This window comes from Anguilla anguilla, chromosome 15, assembly GCF_013347855.1.
Source record: "Anguilla anguilla isolate fAngAng1 chromosome 15, fAngAng1.pri, whole genome shotgun sequence".
Classification (NCBI taxonomy): Eukaryota; Metazoa; Chordata; class Actinopteri; order Anguilliformes; family Anguillidae; genus Anguilla; species Anguilla anguilla.
This window is the reverse complement of record NC_049215.1, coordinates 26,177,085-26,199,034: the sequence shown is the minus strand read 5'-3', so window position 1 is coordinate 26,199,034 and position 21,950 is coordinate 26,177,085. Positions and strand designations below refer to the sequence as shown.

General features: G+C 38.9%; 1 protein-coding gene across 2 annotated transcripts in view; it reads right to left on the bottom strand.

Moving 5' to 3' along the window:
- Positions 1-17,218, bottom strand: part of tbx15 (T-box transcription factor 15) — a 39,581-nt gene extending 22,363 nt beyond the window's left edge. The window contains exons 1-3 of one of the 2 annotated variants that reach the window (XM_035392965.1): positions 17,151-17,218; positions 3,929-4,025; positions 3,212-3,451 (exon numbers count right to left, since the gene is read on the bottom strand). In XM_035392965.1, the coding sequence (XP_035248856.1) occupies positions 3,212-3,413 (202 nt within the window). In that variant the 5' untranslated portion in view covers positions 3,414-3,451; positions 3,929-4,025; positions 17,151-17,218. Of the gene's footprint in view, positions 1-3,211; positions 3,784-3,928; positions 4,026-17,150 lie in introns of those variants that run through there. The other variant, XM_035392964.1, reaches the window with a different exon arrangement.
- Between the last annotated feature and the right edge of the window lie 4,732 nt (positions 17,219-21,950).

The window sequence follows — 21,950 nt, the reverse complement described above, 5'->3', positions numbered from 1 at the left end:
CAGCGTCTAAATGTAGTCTTTACGATCGGATCAACACTGGACATTTTACGGTGTAGTATAGGCCTAAACTGCAACTGATTCTCATTTCATACAAGGAATGGAATTAAAATGAAAAAATTCGTTTTAATGCTGGTAATGCTGTACAATTGCTTTAGAGAAATGTGATATTATAGCTTAGTAACTCAATCTTAGGCGTAAAATTCTCGCACACATTTGATTGAATTGTACATTTGTGTGGAGTGCACAAAACGTCCCGTTTGCTTGTTATTGTGCACGTTTCCCGAGGCTAATACTCTACGAATGGGCATCCAAACGAGCTGCGCTTGAACAATCATTAACAGTATTTTTTTAACATTTTGCCGTTAGCCTCTAGTTTTGCTTTCTTGACTACGCAGTTACTCTGGTTTAGTCCATATAAAGATTGATTTAAAGCAATATTTGAATAGTTGCCTGTATATCTCAGAGTGGTGAGCGACAGAAAAGACCTAGTGAGACAGATTGAAAGTGTGTGAAGGAAAGTCAGTGTCACTAAACAGAGTCACACCTGTCTGTGTTCGTGACATTAGTTTTAGCTTGACAGTGAGTCAAACAAATCACCGGAGCATTATATTAGTATCTGCGAGGAAAACAAATAATGTTGTTAATAAATTTGTTCTTATACACGTTTTTTGTCATTTAGGTTAGAGAGCTTATAGCTTTTAACCCAAAAGTTACAGGTTCGACTCCCAGGTGGAGCACTGCCCTTCAACAAGGAAACTTAATTGCTTCAGTGAATATCTATAGATCTATCAATGGATTGCGCAGTAAAATGATCAGTGTTAAATCAACTCTTACAGAGTAGGCTACACCTGGTCGCTACTGGACTCATATGTAGGCTACTCTGTTAAAGCTTAATTAACACTGGACATTGTACTGTGTATGTAAATAATTTTAGCTGTGTAAACAGTTTGAAAAAAAATGCCTAAAACTGAAAATGAAAATGTAAATAAAATATGTGAATCAGGTTAGAATAACCGGATTCGATTACAGCTACCGCCTCATAATAGCCTACCCATTACAATTGCTTATGTCACAACAGATCATCAACAACAATTGCGGTTTGTATATCTGAAAAAAAGAACATTTCATGACAGTAAAAGTGTGAATTCTCCTGATACAGGTTTTTTCTTAACCTGATAAATCATGAGCGTTTGATTTCACAGTATGCAGAGGGATAACTAACCTGCATACAACGTACCGCGCCAGGAATCAATTTGTTAATTCATTACAGTCCATATCAAATTATTTTTAAACTCAAATCACACGTTTCTCAAATGTTTATTAAAATTAAATATTTCTTGCAAGTGTTGAACCAGCTGACAACTTGCTATGAACGACACACTCTTAAAGGTAAAATACGTGTGAAGACAAATGAAAAGGTGAAACGATCCCGCCATACATTACTCAATGAGACTTTTCATTCCTGTACACATTTCATACACACCCTTTTTGTAACTTCAACCTACATATCTTTTATTTAAGCTTGCCTGGAATCAAATGATTTTTTACGCGCAACATGTAGTAGCCTACACGTTGACTTTCTGTACATAACCAAATGTCTGGAAGTTTGACGCTATAGCGACACATTCGTTGCCAGGCTGCTTAAATTGATTTAGTCGTGTATATATATACACTTATATGCTATATACTTATACATATATCGGCCATGTAGGCCTATAATTGTTGTGCTTCAAAATATGGTAATTTATATCAGATACATCGGAAAAAGCTTCATGAGAAGGCTGTATGACGGCTAGACACAATCACGTTTGTGCTTCTCGATGGCGCATAGCTCCTACGCCACTGTAGCGCAAGAAGGCATGGTGCCGATAGTGCCAGGGCGTTCCGCAATTGCAAGAATTTTGGCCATTTTGTCTGCTGGTTACGGCTGATCTTTCAATACAATAAAGTTAGACATCCTTCCAATTGCTGAAGGCTATACTTTTATTTTATGAGCTCGTGTAAACGTCTCCTGGTAAAAATGGAAAAAAGCTAAATGAACGATGAGCATGGAATATTTTGAGGTCAGGAATGAGAAAATATGGCCAAAAATAATATGGTGCACGTGTACACACATACATGCTTAATTACCTTTTAAAGAATCTTCAGTAATTCTTACTTTTGAATTATTTGAAATATATTTCCATATGTACACGAGAAGCTACTTTAAAGAACAGCAGATATAAAATATATTTGGCGTTTGTGAGTTATCACAAAATAAAAGATTGCTAATTATATAATTTACAATGATTAAAAAAGGGATAAGATCATTATCCTTTATCTAAAAAATTAAAACTTTCAAGAAACATACTATAAAAGTTTTACAATATATTCATGAATTCTCAGTTTAATCATGATTACCCATGGACGTGATTAAAACGAGCTGCCCTGTATGCTGACGATGATTATGATGATGATGTTTATTATTGGTATTAGTAGTAGTAGTAGTAGTAGTAGTACTGTTGGTGTTGTTGTTTGTTTTTTTTGTTTTTTTACTTAAACAGAGGTCATAAAGTGTCCTTCACAAAGGCCTTCAAACGTTTAAGAAATGGAACAACCTTGTTTAATATATTTAAATTTTAGTCAAAGAACATTTTACAACAAGAAGTGCTTAAATTGAACCATGGCCACGTAACAACTGTTGAATATCAAAACAAAACCCGATCTCCGAAAAATCAGAAAATCGAAAGGGGCCTGGGGAATAATTTTTATTTTATTTTTTAAGAATGGCGTGCCTGGGCCCTCACTAAGGTTCACTGACTCTTGTATAGATTATTTTAACGGGGAACTGCTCATAATGTGTCAAACATAATCCTAAAAATTTCTGGGTGCTAAAATAGTGTAGCCTATTTTGTGCTGCCATTTTAATAAATGCCTTATTTATATCCCCACATCATAGGGTACCCCATCTCATGATGAAATTCTTAACATGGATGACCGTTTTATCGTCTTCTGCAAAATTGCATTTTACAGACTAAGTGTTGAATTTCTCTTAGAAATACGTTTCTAATAAAGAATAGCTCCTGCACGTTAAAAGGAAACAACGATAGTGTTGCGGTTTTCACTTGTGGCATCATCTGTGCGCGCAACAACACCGTTTTTGTACAGACAATTATAACAGGAAAGAGCAAAAACAAAAACGATTACGCTTAAATGGCCACTACGCACTAACCAGGGTCAATATCCAGACAATGCGCAGGGTCCTCGCCGTCTCCTAACGGTCCGTTGGTATCGAGGCTTTCCATGGACAATTCCAATTCCTTTTCCTCCCAGCCTCTGAGTTTCCTCTTCTTGTTCGTCCCGATCAGAGCTTCCACCGAAAAGGCGTGCGCCCTCGAACTCAGCGCGGCGGCAGATCGCCTCCTGTCAGTCATCTCTTACACGGAAAATCCCACAGAGAACAAAAATCCTCCTTCCAGAGCCGAGTAAAGGAAACAAAATGTTTACAGACTGTTTTAAAGCGAAATCACTCTCCACAGACAAAAAAAGTAATCCAGATACTAGGACTAATAAAAGTTGGCTAGATAAGACTTCTCGGTTGGGGAGGTGCCATTTCCTTCAGGGGCTCCGTTAGCTCGAACCCCCGTCAGAAATAAAAGGTTGTTTGGCCGGTAATTCTGCTTTCTATTCTATTTCCTTTTCTGCCTTCAGTCCTCTCTTTCCTTTATTTTCCTTTCCTATCCAGTAGACTATATCGCTATCGCGTTCACGTACACTCTCTCCCTTTCCCCCTCTCCCACTCTCTGATTGATAAACACTTCTGGAGAACTTTTTCCGAAGCGGTTGGGGCAACCCTCTCATCTCCTGTCAAATCCTACGCGTCCAATGAGAAGCGTGGAAAGAGAAAGAGCCAAAATGTGTCGTCCAATGAAAGGAGAGAAAAACTCACCCTGATTCTGGGACCTTAAACTGGAACATCTTGACATTGTGCTTGCTCTAAATTATCCCCGTCGAGTCTCAGTGTAAAACAGCAATACCGTCTGCACCTACACATGCGAAACACATAAATAAGCACAGCAACTCAAAAGAGATGTACTTTGTATTTTGATGAAATACATAAAAACCCAATCTCTTACAGGCTGTTAGCTCATTAAAAAAAAACGTGAAGCTACTAGGCCTATCTTTGATTCATTTTGTTTCCAAACTAAGCCCATGTGCAAGCCATTCATACTAAGAAGACACTATTCTTAAGTGTCTTAAGAACTGTCGTTGCTAAATTTGTTTTGCAATTGTATAACCAAGAGTCATATAAATTTAAAGCATAATTTGGCTACATTTAAAAATGCAAATGTGTAACGAATGTCTCATATACTGAGATTTGCACAAAGAAATAACTCCGTAAATTAGCTATATTTAAATACTGTTATGCGATTCATTATTCGTGACAACAGCATAAATGTGAGTTTTAAAAGTCCCGTCTACAATGTTACTAGCCCTTATAGAGTTGCCTAAATGTTCCCAAAATTAAAACATCGTTTATCACGATAAGCACGGTGGTGGTCTTCCATTCACATGAAGACTTTTTGCAGATTTTCCCAGACAGATTTAAATTTGACTCTCGCACTGTTTTAATACGGGGAAATTGTAGAGACCAGGACACCTGCACAGAAACGTTGCAATATCCGACTTTCCTCCATTGTTTTGAGTAAATCTTCAGCAAGCTTTACATTTCTGAGTTCAGAAACTCGGGCAGGTAGCTCGGTCATTATGTGGGGAGAAAACACATGGAATCGACTGGTGAGCGGGTTCCATGAAGTTTTTGTTCTTTTGATACACACTTCTTGAAAGCGGAGAACACCCATTGGGAGGTAATTTTGTAAATGTGGCATGCAAATTTTCAGAAACTCAAATGCGAAAGAAAAAAGAAACACGAGTAGGTGCTTAAATTAATTTTCACACTGACTACAATAAAATCAAACAATTTTATCTTAAATGAAGCTTAATGCCTGTTCAAAAAGATTATGAAGTTGCTGAACAAATTACCTAAACCATAAACAGTTACATTTAAAAAAAAATATCATTAAGGCACAGTTCAAGTCAAGACAGGTTGCTAAGCATATAATTAGAGCAATGCGTGTGTCTATTTTTCTCGAGTCTTGGTTTTATTTCAGTAACATAGGCTATTAACTGGTGTGTAAATCTTTTGTTTTAGCAGACTGTTATTCGTTAAAAATCTATCTGGCATGTTTAACGACAACATTCCAAGGAATTACAGGATAAACAAGCTATCTTGCTAAAAATAGTTTATCTGTTATTTTCCATTATGGGAATATATAACGATGAAATTCTGGCCTACTTAAGAGAGAACCTATTTAAACTGCATACTGCATCGCAATAATGTAAGGCTTTCCTTCCAGATAGCGGGTATTAATACAAACGTCTCTGCAGAATAATGCTCACATTTCAATGAATGCTTTAATGTTTAAATTAATTTTTAATGTGCTATCTAGCGCTATAAATAAACATAATCAGTAACAACACAAAAAATACGCCTTACACTCGCTTAACTTCAATTCTGTGTTCCCTATTGACATTTTCCATAATTTAACTTGAAAAGTTGAATTTTGTGCTAATCAGCCACACACATTTGATTTATTATAATTAGACCGCTATTTCACTGTCAGTGTGTGGTTGCATTTTTCTCTCATCTTGACACACTTATTGTGATTTAATCGCCTAAAACATGATAATTGTATTGGCTTGTATGTGCATATCTACAACATACAGTTTTGTTTGTATAAATGTAATGCATTGATATAAATATATCTGAAACATGTTACTGTCCTTTTAGTGCAATTTTATATTTTGTTTATTTTGTATAATTTTGGTTTTCGAGCCTATTTTAGCAAATAAATATGCCTGCGAAAATAAACACTTCGAATACAATGAAATTGTAACCACATATGTTAAGCATTTCATATTAACCAATTAAACAAAACCCCATCTTCCACAATCGCTTCTTTGACGTTATTAACACCAATGATGTTAATGGCAACAATATTTGAATAATACTGTACACACCCTGAAATCAAAATAAAAACGCAGGGTTATAGTGTCTGCAGTCTACAGCCGGGGAGGACAAAGTCACCACTCAACAGAGTTAGCCAAAAAAACAACAGAACACAATGCACCTACAATAAATGGTTGTCCGTGAAATTTAAATGACCGAGTTATAAAACGTGTTACAGTTTCCATGTCTATAAAGTTAACGATGACCGGTAAATAAATGTCATTTATTTGGCGTCATTATGGTTCGGGAGGTAATTTCAGTGATATATCTACAATGGAAAAATCGAAGACACATGTCTTTGCTGACGTAATATCATACTAAAGAGGTCTATATACCGTCTTAAAATTAAAATGTGAAACAAATAGGTCTGATGATGGTTCTCTGAAAACAAATACAGGCCAAATGTTTATCACTACGAAAAGGTTGACTGAAATATTTTAGTCGTCTACTAAGATTATAACATTAGACCTCGAAAAGCTCATTTTGGATGAGACTCCTTCTAAAGTAGGCTATTTTGTCCTTTGTTTTTTGTTAAGGTACCGTGGAGAGCAGCCTATATACTCCGACGATTCAATAAAGGTGCAAATGAATCACGACTGCTTCACCTTCTTGAGGCATTTCTGACTATTTTAGGTGAACAATTTACCTTCATTCTGCTATAAATAAACGGGAAAATATCCAATAAACACGGGTTATTTAAAACTCTTAAAACAGTATGATTTATATTCGGATTTTCTTATCGCAATACAACAGACAATCAATAACATTCCAGTCATAAATAAATTAGGATGGGTTGTAAACGTTTCAATCAGTCAGCACATTAGGCCTGCTATTAATTATCACAACTAAAATACTTTAGTTACGAATTTAATTATGAACGTTTACATATTACAAAGTACTAGAGAAGGTGCGTGTAGCGTTTAATGATGAAAACAAATGATCATTTTTTTCCTTTTGCGTCTGTGGTAAATTATTGTGAATTGTTGTGAGTGCTCCATACGGTTTCATCAATCTGACGGCCCAAATAAACCACGCAAATTTAATAACATTAATTCAGAAATTCCCCGAATTCGTATTTACATCAGAAAAATATTCATATTCCACATGCAGGTGAAATTAAGTATGAATAAAATTCGTGCGCACAAACTTCCAGTGTGCGTTTAAATCTTGCAGCACTTGGTCTTTGACATTGCTAACAAGACAACAGCGGCTCAACGCTACCAAATTATTCCAAAAACTTGTAAATGGCTATAAAAGATATCACCTGTAGATTAACTCAACATTACCCCAAGAACATGTTCAAACTGTCTAAGGTTTCAAGTGTGAAGATTTCAAGAACAAAATGCGCTTGTGTGTACACGCGCTGAAATGACTCTTGACCTGTTCGAAAAAAACAGTCGATTTTATGGAAAAACTTATAGCGATAAATTGTTTGAAGTCAGACTGTCCATTATTTTTCGTAGTTCAGTAAAATATTTATAGCCTCTGTTAATAATGCACACATCCTGTAAAGCCATGCAATTCGGTGGTATGCTAATGAGCGCAAATGTTCGTGGCCGTCTTCCCCTACACCGTAAAGTATATTTAACATAGGTGGATGCACATGCAAATAAGCGGTCGTAGTACGTGGTTAAGATAATTCGAAGATATGCATGCCCGCAGGACGGACCATTTTCAGGCTTCAGGTAACAGATTCCGTTATATCTGTTTGTGCTGGGAAGCAGTTCAGCGGACCACGGTCTGAAGGCAGAGAGAAAAAGAACCCGAGGCTCCCGTGCAAGGGAGGACTGGGACAGACTGAAGTAAGATCCCTCGTGTCCCATAGTAAAAAAAAAAAATATTAAAAAAGGAATTATTGTGTTTCATGTTAACAGGCCATTGCTAGCATTTTATTTAAGTTGTTGCTGATTACTCATCATAATTTTAATTGTTGCTCAAATTTAGTGAAAGGGGAAGGCAGTTTGGGCCGTTCTTGTTCTCAAGGATGCACCAGGAAGGATAATGCAGCTCTCTATCACCCCATTGACACAAGTCTGTCATACAATATGTTAGGCAAGGGGTGATACGGATGATTGTTTAATATTCGCTGAATATGATGCTCAACATGTAAATATGATATATAAAAGTCGGGGAAATGGAAACTAAAAGCTATAAGACTTTTGATTGTAAAAGTTCTGCGATATTGGAAGCTTAACTAGTTAAATACAATACAATAGAATAAAAACACAAATTAATAAGGTAACATTCTGACTGTTATTGACTGACAGTTTTATTTGTGAACACATGTTTCACTGTAAACTGTTAAAATATTTTTTTTTCTTCCACCGTTCGGTGGATTTGAATCACCATGTTCAAAAAATATTGAAACGCATTTCTCAGTTTTAAAAAAATGTCATGATTGTTTTGAAACAATTGTTCATATTTTCAAGTGCTCTGCACTACATTTAAAATCACCATATAGCTTGCCTTATTACCATACCGATGAGATTTTCTGTCAGTTTCTGTCATTTTCTGTTGTAAATTTTTCTGGGAAGACTTGTGTGACATTATAGTCAACACGACTAGATGGCAAAGTAGTTGGTATTTCATGGTGATTTCAAAACAGAACATATGATAGATGATAATAGAGGATAACAGTCTCCTGACAGAAAAAATGCGCTTTTACGCAACATTTCTGCGCACCTAAAATTAATAATGTGATCACGTATTTAACATAGGTAATCGCCTCAGTGTGTTTTAAATTCATCCACACAACACAAATGCTCGATTCCTCTGGTGGTAGAATAAGACAGCAAATACAGCTGAAGCGTGAAAAGTAAGGCATGCAGAAAATAATGTTATAATAACATCCAAAAAGACCTCAGAGAGGCATTACAATTAAGAATGAACAAATTTAGAATATAGCCATTTGAGCCACCAGAACTGTGTGGGATTTCACAATGAAGAAATAGTGCTTAAACACACCCTGGCAAGACACAAAACACTGCAGCTTTCAAGTTTTATCCAAAGCACTGTGAACACATTTTTAATGGTTCAGTGATGGAGGTTAATTTATTCAAACAGAAATGGAATACATTATTAAAATTTGGTAAATTTTTTGACTTTTCACACTTTTTAGTCCCTTTGCAGACATGGTTGTTCAATTAAGGTGGATTTTCATAATAATCCATATTTATAATATTAACTCCACACTTTCTGGGTTAAATTTGTGATTCAACTGAAAAAAAAATATATAACACAAATATTTCATTTTAAATAGCTGAATATAAAGATGTAAACTAGCATCTAAATTAATGGCATGGTAAAATCCTGTGGAGTTACATGTGGAATAATTTAAGATGCGTTAAACTGTACTTCACCAGTGCAAGATTAGTTCAGCGGTGACTTCGTCTCAGGTATTCAGTAAAACAGATGTTGGGGCTTTATTTCGCATTTAGTCGGAGAAAACATATTCTACACTGGAGTTTTTGTTCAAATTATTATTATTTACTTCCTGAATAGGACTGGCCGCCTATTTTGTGGCTAAATGTCCATTGGGCTTTAATTGTAGTTTTTTCTTCACATTAAATGCACTTCCTCACTTATTAACTGCCAAGACTAAATAAAATGTTAATACAAAGCTACATTTCCAGACCAGTATTTTGATAAAACTGAAATTTCACTTCCGGTGAGTTTTCTTGTCACATGAAACAAAAAACCAGGATTCCTTTTCAGATGTGGCTCATTCTTTAAGATACCATCTCACTGCATTCATTTATAATTGTTAAAGGTGCTTACTACTGAATGGCAATTTGAATCGCACTAAATAGAGTGTGCTGTGTGTAGATCTTTAACCCCGAAAATAGAACATCACCACAAACTATGATGTCAATCTATTTTGTTTAGCTTTTAGGACAAAATCAATCCGATTCACTTTTATGTTGTTATATATACTGTTTTTCAATGACACAAAAAATGCATATAATCATCACTTAGCAACTGTCACTTGTTCTTCCTGTACAAGGCTATATAGTAGATTCCAATTTCTGAGGGTTTTGTCATTATAAAAATGGCCAGGTCTTATAACTGAACGTTGCAGTGGAAGACTAACTAACGAGGAATAAAGAAATATACTGCACGATTAGCTGAAAGCATTTTCAAACTAGACCAAGTCCATGTTTGCCCCCCCCCCCCCCCCCGCCCCCCCACATACACACACGTAACAAAATTATAAGGTTACAAAACAATACATGATGCAACGTATTTCATAAATCTGAAAATGTCATATCTACTGTGAAATACTGTATGTCAGGATATGTTATGCTTTCAAACAAGCGTCAATGACAAGAAAAGTTAACTTACCTCTATTTTGACTTGCTTCTATTTCTAATTCATGGGAGCAATGTACTCCACATAGGCAAATGTGGACAGAATCCAACCCAAACCTTTGCCCAGAGTCAAAAGCATGCACAGGGCTTGTGTGGCATTACAGTTAATATGACTAGATGGCAAAGCAGTTGGTATTGCAAGTATATTTCTGAGTCAAAACAGACCATACTGACAATAATTGTCACCTGAAAGCAAAACTAAACTGTTACGCAGAAGTGTTTTGAAACAATGTTCCAATGATCCAAACACATACATAATAACAAAAGTGCTTTAAGTCATGGTTATGTCTCAAAAATGTATTTTTGAATCCCCAATGTTGTATAGAACATCATGTGTGTATGTGGCCTAAGTTGCAGCTGTTTACAGAAATTAATTTTGTGCGAAGATCTGCAGATTTACCAGCATGTCTTGCTGTATAATAACTATGTTTGCATATCCATGCCATTTTGCCTGTATAAAATTCAAATAAAATACAATTGCACTTCAAAAAGTAAAGATGATTAGCACAATTCCATACAGTTTGGGTGACTCTAATTTGAGTAAGATGTATTGACTATATTATTTTATACTATATTTTCATAAAAAGAGAATACATGAAGTACAAACAGACTATGTATTGCTTCATGCTTTTTTTAATCAAATATTAAATGTTGGAATGTGCACATATTTGTGTGTTGCACTGCCCTCTGAAATTGAACCAAGTGCATTTTCTTGCTAACTATCAGAATTTGAAGGATCTGTATATCTATTCAAGTGCTACTAATCATAGCAGCACTTCAACGGACATTCATCTCCCATGAAAATGAAGAGCTTTATACCGACAGGACAGAATGTCCTGCAAAGCACCTGAAATTTAAAAAAATGAGCAAAAGAAAGCTTCTCAGTCATTGCTCCAAAACTACAATTGAAAAATATTTTGTTATTACCAGCAATTATTCTGTGAACACATAAATCGAAAAGAAAAAAAAACACGTAATTGGAATGTTGCATCAATGCTATTTTTCTCAGAGAAGCAGATTCTGAATCAGATTCTATCAGAGTGAGCTCTTTGATTTGAATCCAGGGAGAGGAGAAATGACTGGCAGGGCCGTTTGATCTGCTGAAGCATCCTAGCCCTCTTCACAATCGCTTCAGTGTGTTTCCAATGGCAGAGCTGCCAGAAGTGGTGAGAACACAAACAACAAGAAACCAGTTCAGTCTGGATGCCACCTCTTGCCATCTTCTCACAAAGGAAAAAGAAACGGAATCACTGCCCCCCCCCCCCCCCCAAAAAAATAAAATAAAAAATACTGTCATTTCATCATACACTTTTCCATACCTCATCAAACATGAAGACCGGAAGATGGCCCTTCAAACAAAGCTCTGTCACACGCTTGATCTGGTAAAGTATATATTTTTCATATGGTGATAATTATAGAACATAGGCCTAATAAAAAGTACAAATCTGTGAGTGTGTGTCGTATATGTGTATATGTGGAGTACAGTGTGTAGTCTGTGGCTCTCTTGGGCTCAGGGAAGAACTCGCTGTACTGGTTATTGAAAATGCAGGCCACAGTTTAAGTACGCTCCGGGCGCTGGACCTGATTCTTCCATATGACACTTCAGTTGACCCACAGAACATTCCAGAACCTTTCAACGGTCCTTTCAATAAGTGCAGTGGAACAGTGAAATGAAAGCCTTTCAGAATTCCATTACAAACTGTTGAATACGGCAGTGACTTTGGCACAAAATTCTTCCAACAGTCACACCAGAAATCCATTTTACTGAAAATCATTGTTTCCCCAAAAACACTGAAGCCACAGTGTAGCGACAGATCACATTAAACAACACATCTGTGAAGTGACTGACAACAGTAAAGTGTTAGAGGTGAGTGATTAATAACAGGAAAGATTCAGTACATAGAAAAAAAGCTTTAAATGAACCAGTCTAAGTGGGGCTATCTGGGTTTGATATCGCATCTTCGCATTGCTCTGTTGAAATTGTGCTACAATTTGTAAACATCAAAAAGACATGTTGCGGCCACATGGGAACAACAAAGCTCGACTTGGCTTACCGAGAGGCTCCAGCCCAAATAAATTTTCACTTTAAAAGAGCTGCTGTGCTTCCTACTGCATGTCCTAGTACACCATTCATGGCGTCAGATCACAACAGATCATTCGCTGCAAGATCTGGCTTCGTGAGTCATAACTCTCTGTCCTGCCCAGAAAAGTCACTTTGCTCTGACACGCCACTGGATTTCTCACTGGCTTTTCCCCCCTAATGTTCTCTTGGTGCCTTTAAAATAAAAGGAAAAATAAAGCTCAAGACCCACAGGTTAATCCGCGCATTCATTCTCCTTTGAATCAGCCATCTGCAAGCCGGGTTGTGTGTGAATGTCATAACACTGAAAAACAAGCATTGATATGTCCTTGTTTTTTTTTTTTTATAGCCGGCTGTAACCGACTCTTCCTGACTAGCAGGTCTCAGCTCAATGTGCACAGCACCACAAAAAGGCCCGCAGAACGAATCCCTCTCATCAGCATCACAGGCCATAGCTGTCTCTCTGAAGATTTCCATCTCAAAAATCGCTCCAGAAAATAAGAATTCAACTTTACCTTCGCTGAAAATGTGAGACTGACATCAAAGCAAACCCTAAATAATCTATTCACAATTGATAAACTATCTATTAGTTGTACAAGCTGTAACAGCCACTCAAACATCTGAATCTTGGACTAAATAATGTAGCATTCAAAAGAATAATAACATTGGTAAACAGCTCCAGAGGTCTACAGGAGGACCAACATACTGGATGGACTCCTTCAGAGGACCTGACCAAAAGAACACACAGGAGCATTCTAGACCAGGGGTGCCCAGTTGAATCTAAAAATGGCTAATGTGGGTGCAGGTTTTTGTTTTAGCTCAGTACAACACCTGATTCTACTTATCAGTGCCTAGATTGAAGACACCCCTGTTCTAGATTGGAGAAATGTCCAGTTACCCTGACCCTCAATCCCTGGATTTATTTACTGTACTTGGCCATGTTTTTGGATAAACAATATCTCCAGCTATAGGGTCCGAACTTTTTTGTCAGACCAGGAAGCACAGGACAAATTATACAATACTGAACAGCCATTCAGTATTTAACTAACAAAAACACACACACACACGCACACACACAGACACACACACGGATGCCCACACGTACGATTGGGTGCACACACACGCACACACACACACAAGCATAAACACACATACATGTTTGTTATTTTGGAAGGGATGTTAAAATATTCCAATTTTAAAAATTATTAGCTTATTGATTGGAATCCTATACTTTATTTTTTAATGGACTACTCTCAATTTGACTACATTTTACTTTATCTAGATTAATTTAGATTACCTTAGACTCATTAGAGCAAATGAACCAATAAGCATTAATTTTTAAAAAATTAATTAGTTTAAATTCTGATTTATTTTTAAAAGCAACACTGAGTAACATTGTAAAGTACTCCTGCAGTGTCCCTTGTGACTTAAAAATGACGTACAATGATAACATTCATAAAACTGGAACAAATGTACCATAGATTCCACAAATATTTGCCCTAATTTTCCAACATACTGGGAACCAAAGCCAGTTCATTAGCTAGGTTAATGTCCAACACTGGTGAATTTCATTAATTGTATTCTTAATTAGTGCTACAATATGCTCCTTCATCTATTTTTGATGGCGTTTAGATTTTTTATTAATGGAAAGTTACATCGGTGGCAATAAAGACCCTGATCATGAGGAAGCATAACTCTGCACGCTACTTCTGGACTGACATTGGTTGACCAATCAGTCTGTAAATGTGAGGTTCACATCACTGAGCTTCTCCAAGAACAGATATCAAGTAAATGCCACTTTTTGATGAGTAAGATCGGTCAACAATCCATCAGAGAAACAAATTTTTTAAATTCTAACACAAAATAATGGCTCTTCCACCAAGAAACAGTGATATCTTCAGACCTGACAGCTAAGGACTTGTGCAGAAGCATTTGAATCTGGAAACGGAGTTACAGAGAGGACGTATTTCCCCCTCCTGTCTTAATCAGCAAAAGTCTCCCTGTACAGCCCAGCTGACCAACCCTCATCCTGCAGGTCTACCGTCCAGTAGGTTTCATTTCAACCCTTCAATTTGGCACACCTGATTCTAGTAATTAGCAGCTCAACAAGATCTCTAGCTGTTGAATGAGGTGTGCTTTGTTAGGGTTGGAGAGAAAACCTACCAGAAAAGGGGATCTCCAGGAATCGGGTTGAGCAGCTCTGCTGTTCAGAGAATCACCTATTTGAGGGCTCACTTCAGGATAAGGCTGACATGACTCGCACAATAAGCTCCACAGCACCTCCATCTGGCCTTCAGCGGTATTGCGGACATGATCCCTGCATGGAGCTCAACGGTCAGGAGGACTCGTCACGCCCCAGGGAACATCCTCCACCCTCATATTTACACTATTAAACATCAATGTGGTAATATATTTTTCATAACTTATTGTAACACATATCCTTTTTCCATTTTGATCCAACTTTTTGTGAGTGTCCTTTTATGGATTTGTCTGTGGACTGCTGAAGAAACATTGGACTTGAAAAAAAATCCTTTTCAGACCCAATAATAATCTAAGGCAGTCACAAAGTAACTGTCTCTTCTGCTCAATAGGAATGGGCTTGACAACTGAGTTCCAAGTAAGGTGCTAGTGTCATTGACCAATTTATTGGCTAAATTAAACTTTCTCAATACACTGAATGATTTAAGCAGTGAAAAAAATATTGACACTGCATGATGAAAGCACAGTAAGTTAGACCAGGTAAGGGTATCTGCCAAGGAAAGTTAAAAGTAATATCAAGGAAAATATGAATATAAAATGCAATCTACTCTGTAAAATATGTAGATATAAACTGGATATAGGATTCAAAGAATGTTCCCCTTAGCGGCTGACTGTATCAGAGATACAAAACAAACAAGAGGTAGAAAGCAGAAATGCGTTCAGGCAAAAAATGTTTATTTTCACTCAAATTTTCCCCCTGATTTCCATTGACTAAGACATCCAAAATATTCCAGGAAACCCCGTTCCCTTCTGGACGCTGTTCCAGTAACAGCCTCCTCGGGTCTTCTGTAGCCCCCCTAAACCCCTTCAGCTGCGAAGCCCAAAACTTCAGACACTATTGATTTCAGCTTGTCACCGTTTTCAATGAAGTCGAGTGTTTTCTTTGGGTGCCAGTTATATTTTCACATATGGAGTGGGCCAGGGCTGCTGGGTTCTAGGGGAGGTCCCCTGCACTGCCAAGATATGCGGCATGAAGCTAAACTGAAATAAAAATAGCCTTGTGTGTGTGTGTGTGTGTGTGTGTGGCGTGTGCATGCTTGAGTGTGTGTGTGTGTGTGTGTGTGTGCGTGCGTGTGCGTGTGGCATGCACATGTGAGTGTGTGTGTGTGTGAGTAAGTGGATGTCCGTGTGCATATGTGTGTGTGTTATAGTGTGCACATGTGCATGTGAGTGTGTGTGTGTAAGTGTGTATGGCGCGCACATTTGAGTGTGTGTGTATGAGTGTATGTGTGTGTAGGTGTGTGTGTGCGTCCGTGGCTTGCATATGTGACTGTGAGTGTATGTGTGCATGTGTGCCTGTCTGAGTGTGTGTGTGTGTAGTGGGGGGATCATGCTGTGAGAATTCTATGGTCCAAGGGGACCACAGTGATCTTGAAATGTTGCATCAACCACATTTTAAAAATAACATTCTCACCCCCCTCAACCCCTCCCCTCCCCCCACATCACCAAACACAGCAGTGCAATAGATATTTGAGTTTTCCAGACAGACAGACAGACAGACAAAGCACCCCTGATTACAGATCATTTGCAAAGTGGTTCATCTCTGGGTTTTTATAAAAACCCAATATTTTGTTAAATTTGCACGCTCTGATCCTGTCAATGACTACACACGTGGAAATCTATTATTATACCTGCGACACTGTGGGCTTCTTTGAAGCAAATGTTTGGTGAAGACCGTGGTTTATACAATTCTGGAAAATCTGCGGAATCCACACAGATGGACCAGCAGATAAAATGGCAGCAGCGCTCTGAATTTGCTTCTGTCATCACCCAGAGAAATTCAGCCCTAAAAGTAAACACTGGCCTTGTGCTTCTAATGAAGCACCACAGAAGACCACACAATGTCATCGATTTGTACTTGGGGATTAACTGATGAGCGATTGTGTGTTTACTGCAAAGCTGACCAGTGCTTGTGTGTGTATTCGTTTATGGTAGTTATAAGAGATAGACAACTAGGAACGGCTTTACAGCCTGGCTGCTCAACCCTGTTGCTGGAGATCTTTTCACAATAACTGTAAAAAAGCACACAGCTAGAGATTTAATTGAGCAGATAATTATTAGAATTAGGTGTGGTAAATTAGGGTTGAAATGAAAACCTACAAGACAGTAGCTCTCCAGCAACAGGGTTGGGCAGCCCTACCTTACAGCAATCAATACAGTGGAAATGTTGCATGATTACGTTGGAATTGAGAGGTTGTAAGTTAAAACACCAGCTGGGGCACAGCCATTTTACCTGTTTGCAAACAATCGGCCAAGCAATTAGGACACACCTGTGCTGGTGGCAGGGGGTGTTTTGGGCATGAGTAAAAGATAATGTTCCCATCACTTCAAGGATAGACTTCAACGGCTCCTATATAAACATGGTTAAGGATTGCTGGACCTGGAAGTGACTCACCACTGATTGAAGCTCTCTGAGACTTCCGCTTGAAGATGACATAGAGCAGTGGTTCCCAGCCCAGTTCCTGGAGATCTACTGTCCCGTAGATTTTCACTCCAACCCTAATATGGCACACTTGATTCTACGAATTAGCAGCTTGACGAGCTCTCTCGCTGTTGAATGAAGTGTGCTTTGTTGGGGTTGGAGTGAAAACCTATAGGACGATAGATCTCCAGGAACCAGACTGGAGTCCACTGACATAGAGGAAAAAGGCGGGGTTCCTGAGCAGGCTCCTGAGACCTGGGGGCAGAATGGGAGGCAGGTCCTGAAGAGTCCCAGAACACTTGGGCAGGCCCCCCCATTGAGATACACCTGCGCCAAGGTGCCTGAGAAGAGAGGGGAACACAAGAGTGATATTGATGGGCTCTGATTAACTTGACTTAATATCTATGCATTCAGCTTTGACCTGAGGAGGCCAATACAGCATGCAAAGGTCTTTATTTCCAAAATAACTCCTTACAATACTGTCCCCCGTCCCCCAAGAACCTGGCTCAGGCCACCTGAACACATCAGTTCAATATGTGACCTGAGAAATAACAAGCAAACAATGTGTTGCAAAAATGTTGAAACTTAGAGAGGAGCCCTGTGCTCTTTATGCATGTTGGAAGTGAGATATTATTTTTAAGCAAAGTCATCTGCTTCAGTGTTTCTCTTCTGGTGGTCAACCGCGTGGGTGTCTCTGAACTATCAGAAATAAAACAGGATGTGATGCGTAATTAGGTGGAAAGCTAGGCTAGCCATTGTTTATTTTGACAGCTTTCATAGGAGGAGAATGATCTACATCCCAGCATTCCGGTGGGAACGGACAGTGCGGTGTGTTTTCTACATCAGCCGGTCCTGTTGTGCTCTGTCTATTTCTTGAGAAAAAGAAGCCGTATTAATGTTTTATGGTGATTAATCTTCTTGCCATCTGTCTGCAGAAGGAATAAGTCAAGGAAAGCCATAATCAGCTCACACAGATAGACTGCCGAACGCTCCAAGGCCAGCTGTCTGACAGAGGAAAAAGGGGGAGAGACAGAAGGAGAGAGAGAAAAAGAGACTGATGTCCATTAACATGCCAGTCCACATCTCTGCACTACGTTGATCACAGAAACACACAGCAGAAATGATAAACTCACCATTCTAAGAGTCATAACCAAATTTCAGTAAAATTAATCAGCTTGGCGTGGTCCCTGACATCACTGGACAGATGGAGTAGCTTAAAGTCACAGGTTATGCACAATTATCAATTTGACTAAGATCCAGAGCCTCATTTCCCCCTGCTTGTTGCATTAATCAGACATTGAAATTAGTTCTCCACAGGTTTGGGTGAAGGCGGTGCATGCTGGGAAATGCGGTCCGAGGCACATATGGGTAAAGGTGCTGGGATTCTGCTGAAGGGGAGCAGAAGCCAGGCCAGCAGCTGCCAGGAAAACTGGCAGTTCACCCCTCCTCAGTGTACCAGGTGCCCAAAACACACTCCAGCACTTTTTAAATTGGATTATTAAGCTCTGCAGCTCTGTGGCTCTGTTCTGCTTTCTCCCTGTATTTCTCTTCTTCAAAAAAGGCTGCCCTCAGATTCTATAACTGCTGGCTTAGCTTCAGGGCCACGTGTGGGTGATGGCTCAGCTTGCCTTAACCGATAGCCAGTCTTACCAAGGAGAGTGTACTTTCAAAGCAAACAAGATAAACTATGGACTGTGGGCAAGCACACAGGCTTCCAGACCACACGTAGGAACATGTGAGAAGGCTAGTTTGGCTTGCATTGGAAAAGAATATCATTTCAGAAAAGAAGCTGGCAAAAACATCCTGGGATACATTATTTTATGTATCAAAGGGGTGTGACATTGTGAAAAAAATTCTAAAGCAGACATTTTAAAGAGGTTTATTGATTCTGGAGAGTCGAAATACAGGAAATTCCTGTCAGTATTTTTGTACACCCCTTGAAATTTTCTCAAAGATATGATGCTCTTTACAGCTCAATATTTGTGTTGTACGGATATATTCATAGGGAAAAATATAAGCTTAAAGCAAGTTTTAAAACTCCAGTCATTTGTATAGTTTTTTATAAGATGGAGCTGACTTGTTGATAGTTTCAATCAAAAATAAATGAGTTCCATTACTGCCGTTTAGCTTTAGGTCATTGGTAGAATATTTGTGCTTCTGCAGGGCAGGCTGTAGCCTAGTAGACATGCGTTCTACGTCTAGTGTAGTACAGAATTTGGTTGCCATGGTAGTGGGGGGTAGGGGTGTGGGTGGGGGAGGGAATGAAATTACAGTGTGCTGCTTGGTCCTGGAGCAGCAAAATGAACAGGAGAGGTCCTGCTATGCACTCCGACAGGCTGCGTATGGCACACACTGTTCATGTGACCCAGCGGCCCCGCTCCTCCCTCCCATGCAAAGCAAACACAGCAGGCCTGACGCACTTTACCTCAGGAGAGACCGGAGGGACAGCCAACACAGAGGGAGAGGGAGAGAGAGAGAGAGAGAGAGAGAGAGAGAGAGAGAGAGAGAGAGAGAGAGAGAGAGAGAGAGAGAGAGAGAGAGAGAGATGGGGATTCCTTCCCTCCTGGTGAAGACTACTTCAAGATAGACTAGAGGGACAGTGAGCAGACAGACAGAGAATTGGGGTGGGGGTGAGGGTGGAGGTGGGGGTGGGGTTGAGGAGGTGAGTATATTTCAGGCAGAACCAGGGGGTTAGTAAACAAAGAAATACAAAGCTCTCACAAACAGGCAGGCTGTTCTGACAGAAAAAATTCCATTCTTTCCATTTTTTCTGATACTCTGAGCATTCTTTCTGATACTCTGAGCATTCTTTCTGATGCTCTGTACATTCTTTCTGATACTCTGAGCATTCTTTCTGATACTCTGAGCATTCTTTCTGATGCTCTGAGCATTCTTTCTGATACTCTGAGCATTCTTTCTGATACTCTGAGCATTCTTTCTGATGCTCTGAACATTCTTTCTGATGCTCTGAGCATTCTTTCTGATACTCTGAGCATTCTTTCTGATACTCTGAGCATTCTTTCTGATGCTCTGAACATTCTTTCTGATACTCTGAGCATTCTTTCTGATGCTCTGAGCATACTCTGAACGGTTCTGATTCCTGTCCTCAGCCCTTTGAGGCCTTCACTGAAGCTTGAAAAACAGGATTCTCTAAATACAGGCCATTTATGTGCCATTGATGAAATAAATAACCTTAGACATCAAATTCCACTTTAACTTACTTTTGGCAACATTATTCCACAGAATTTTGTCCAAATATATGTCAGCATGCCGTATACTTTAAACTTTATATAAACTTTTTTTTTCTCACAATGATTACAGCCGACCGACAACTTCCGAATATGAATTCTAGATTATATCCCTTCATGACAACGCGAGACGTATCTGAAATGGCGTATAATGGCTCTTTATGCTTGATTATAGCTCACCAGAGACAGTAACAGTACCCTTTTATTTTAAAACAGCTGTAATTAGTTCCCTTCAAAAGCAAACTGTCCTTGATCTCTCCCTTCTTAACAAGTACAGGTTACTTATTATAGTCAAAATGTTAGTGAAAGTTGTTTGCTTTTCTGGATAGGAAGAAACCATGTTTTCTGCGGCAATCACAACACTGGAACCGCCTTCTGAAGTGAGTAGTGCCTTCTTACTGGATGGAGACTGAAATCAAATGATGCATTTTAGTTTCTTACATTTTAGTGCCGCATTAGACAAGGGTGATCACTGCACTGAATGTGACATGAGGCAGAATGAAAAGGTGCTGTACTAAGCATTCTGTCTCCCTCTAACTTTTCATTCTCAGTTTTAAGATGTTATTATTATTATTATTAGTAGTAGTAGTAGTAGTAGTAGTAGTGTTATTGTTATTATTGCATGTACAATGGTACAATGCGTGCAAACAAAATGAATGTATAAAGGAAATAGTCCTCAACTAAGGACAGAAGTGGATTAATGTAGTTTGATGCTCATTGGGGTAGTTCTACACAGTGAAATGGCCAGTGTTAATTCAACTCTAACAGAGTTGCTCTAATATAGGGACCACATGTACTTCATAAGAGCTGAGTTAATACTGAATATTTTACTGTGTGCTCGTGTTTGTATAACCTATTTAATGTTCAATAGGGTCATTGACAAGTTGTCAATGGGGTCTGCAGTTCTTATACTTGCTGTTTCTCTTGGGACTTCAATTCCCACGCCCCCCATCCCCTGGGGAATCGGTACACTTTGATGGCTGCTCTTCACGCTTGTGTTTGCATTGTAAATCGCTCCGAATAACAGCGTCTACTAAATGACGGTAAAGCATTACTACGGACAACCATCTTCCTCAAAGTCAATCCTGCGGTTAGAAAAAGCAATATTTTTAATAGTTTCCACAGCTGCTGTATTTCTTATGCAGAAGCCGACTGAGAGAACAATCACTCTTAAACAATTCTCGTTGGGCGTCGTGACAGCGGACATACGCGTTTTGGGGGAATGCCAGCCTTCTGGGACCAGCCAGGGTACCCCCAAATCGCTCCGTGCGTATTTATACTACAGAGGTATGCAAACGCATTTGACCTTGTAGCATTATTTAATGGGTTGTAATTAGCAGGAATGACCGGTTCCTGTGGAAACCATTAAACATCAGCGGCGTTTTTCCTCCCGTTTCCCCATTTGCCCAGTGTCTGTGATACGGAGCGGCGGCTCGAGCGCTGGGTGTTCCCGTCTCGTGTTTAACGCTGACAGACGTAGCGCCGTTGTATTATACCAGTGGATAGGTGACGAAAACCTTTTCAT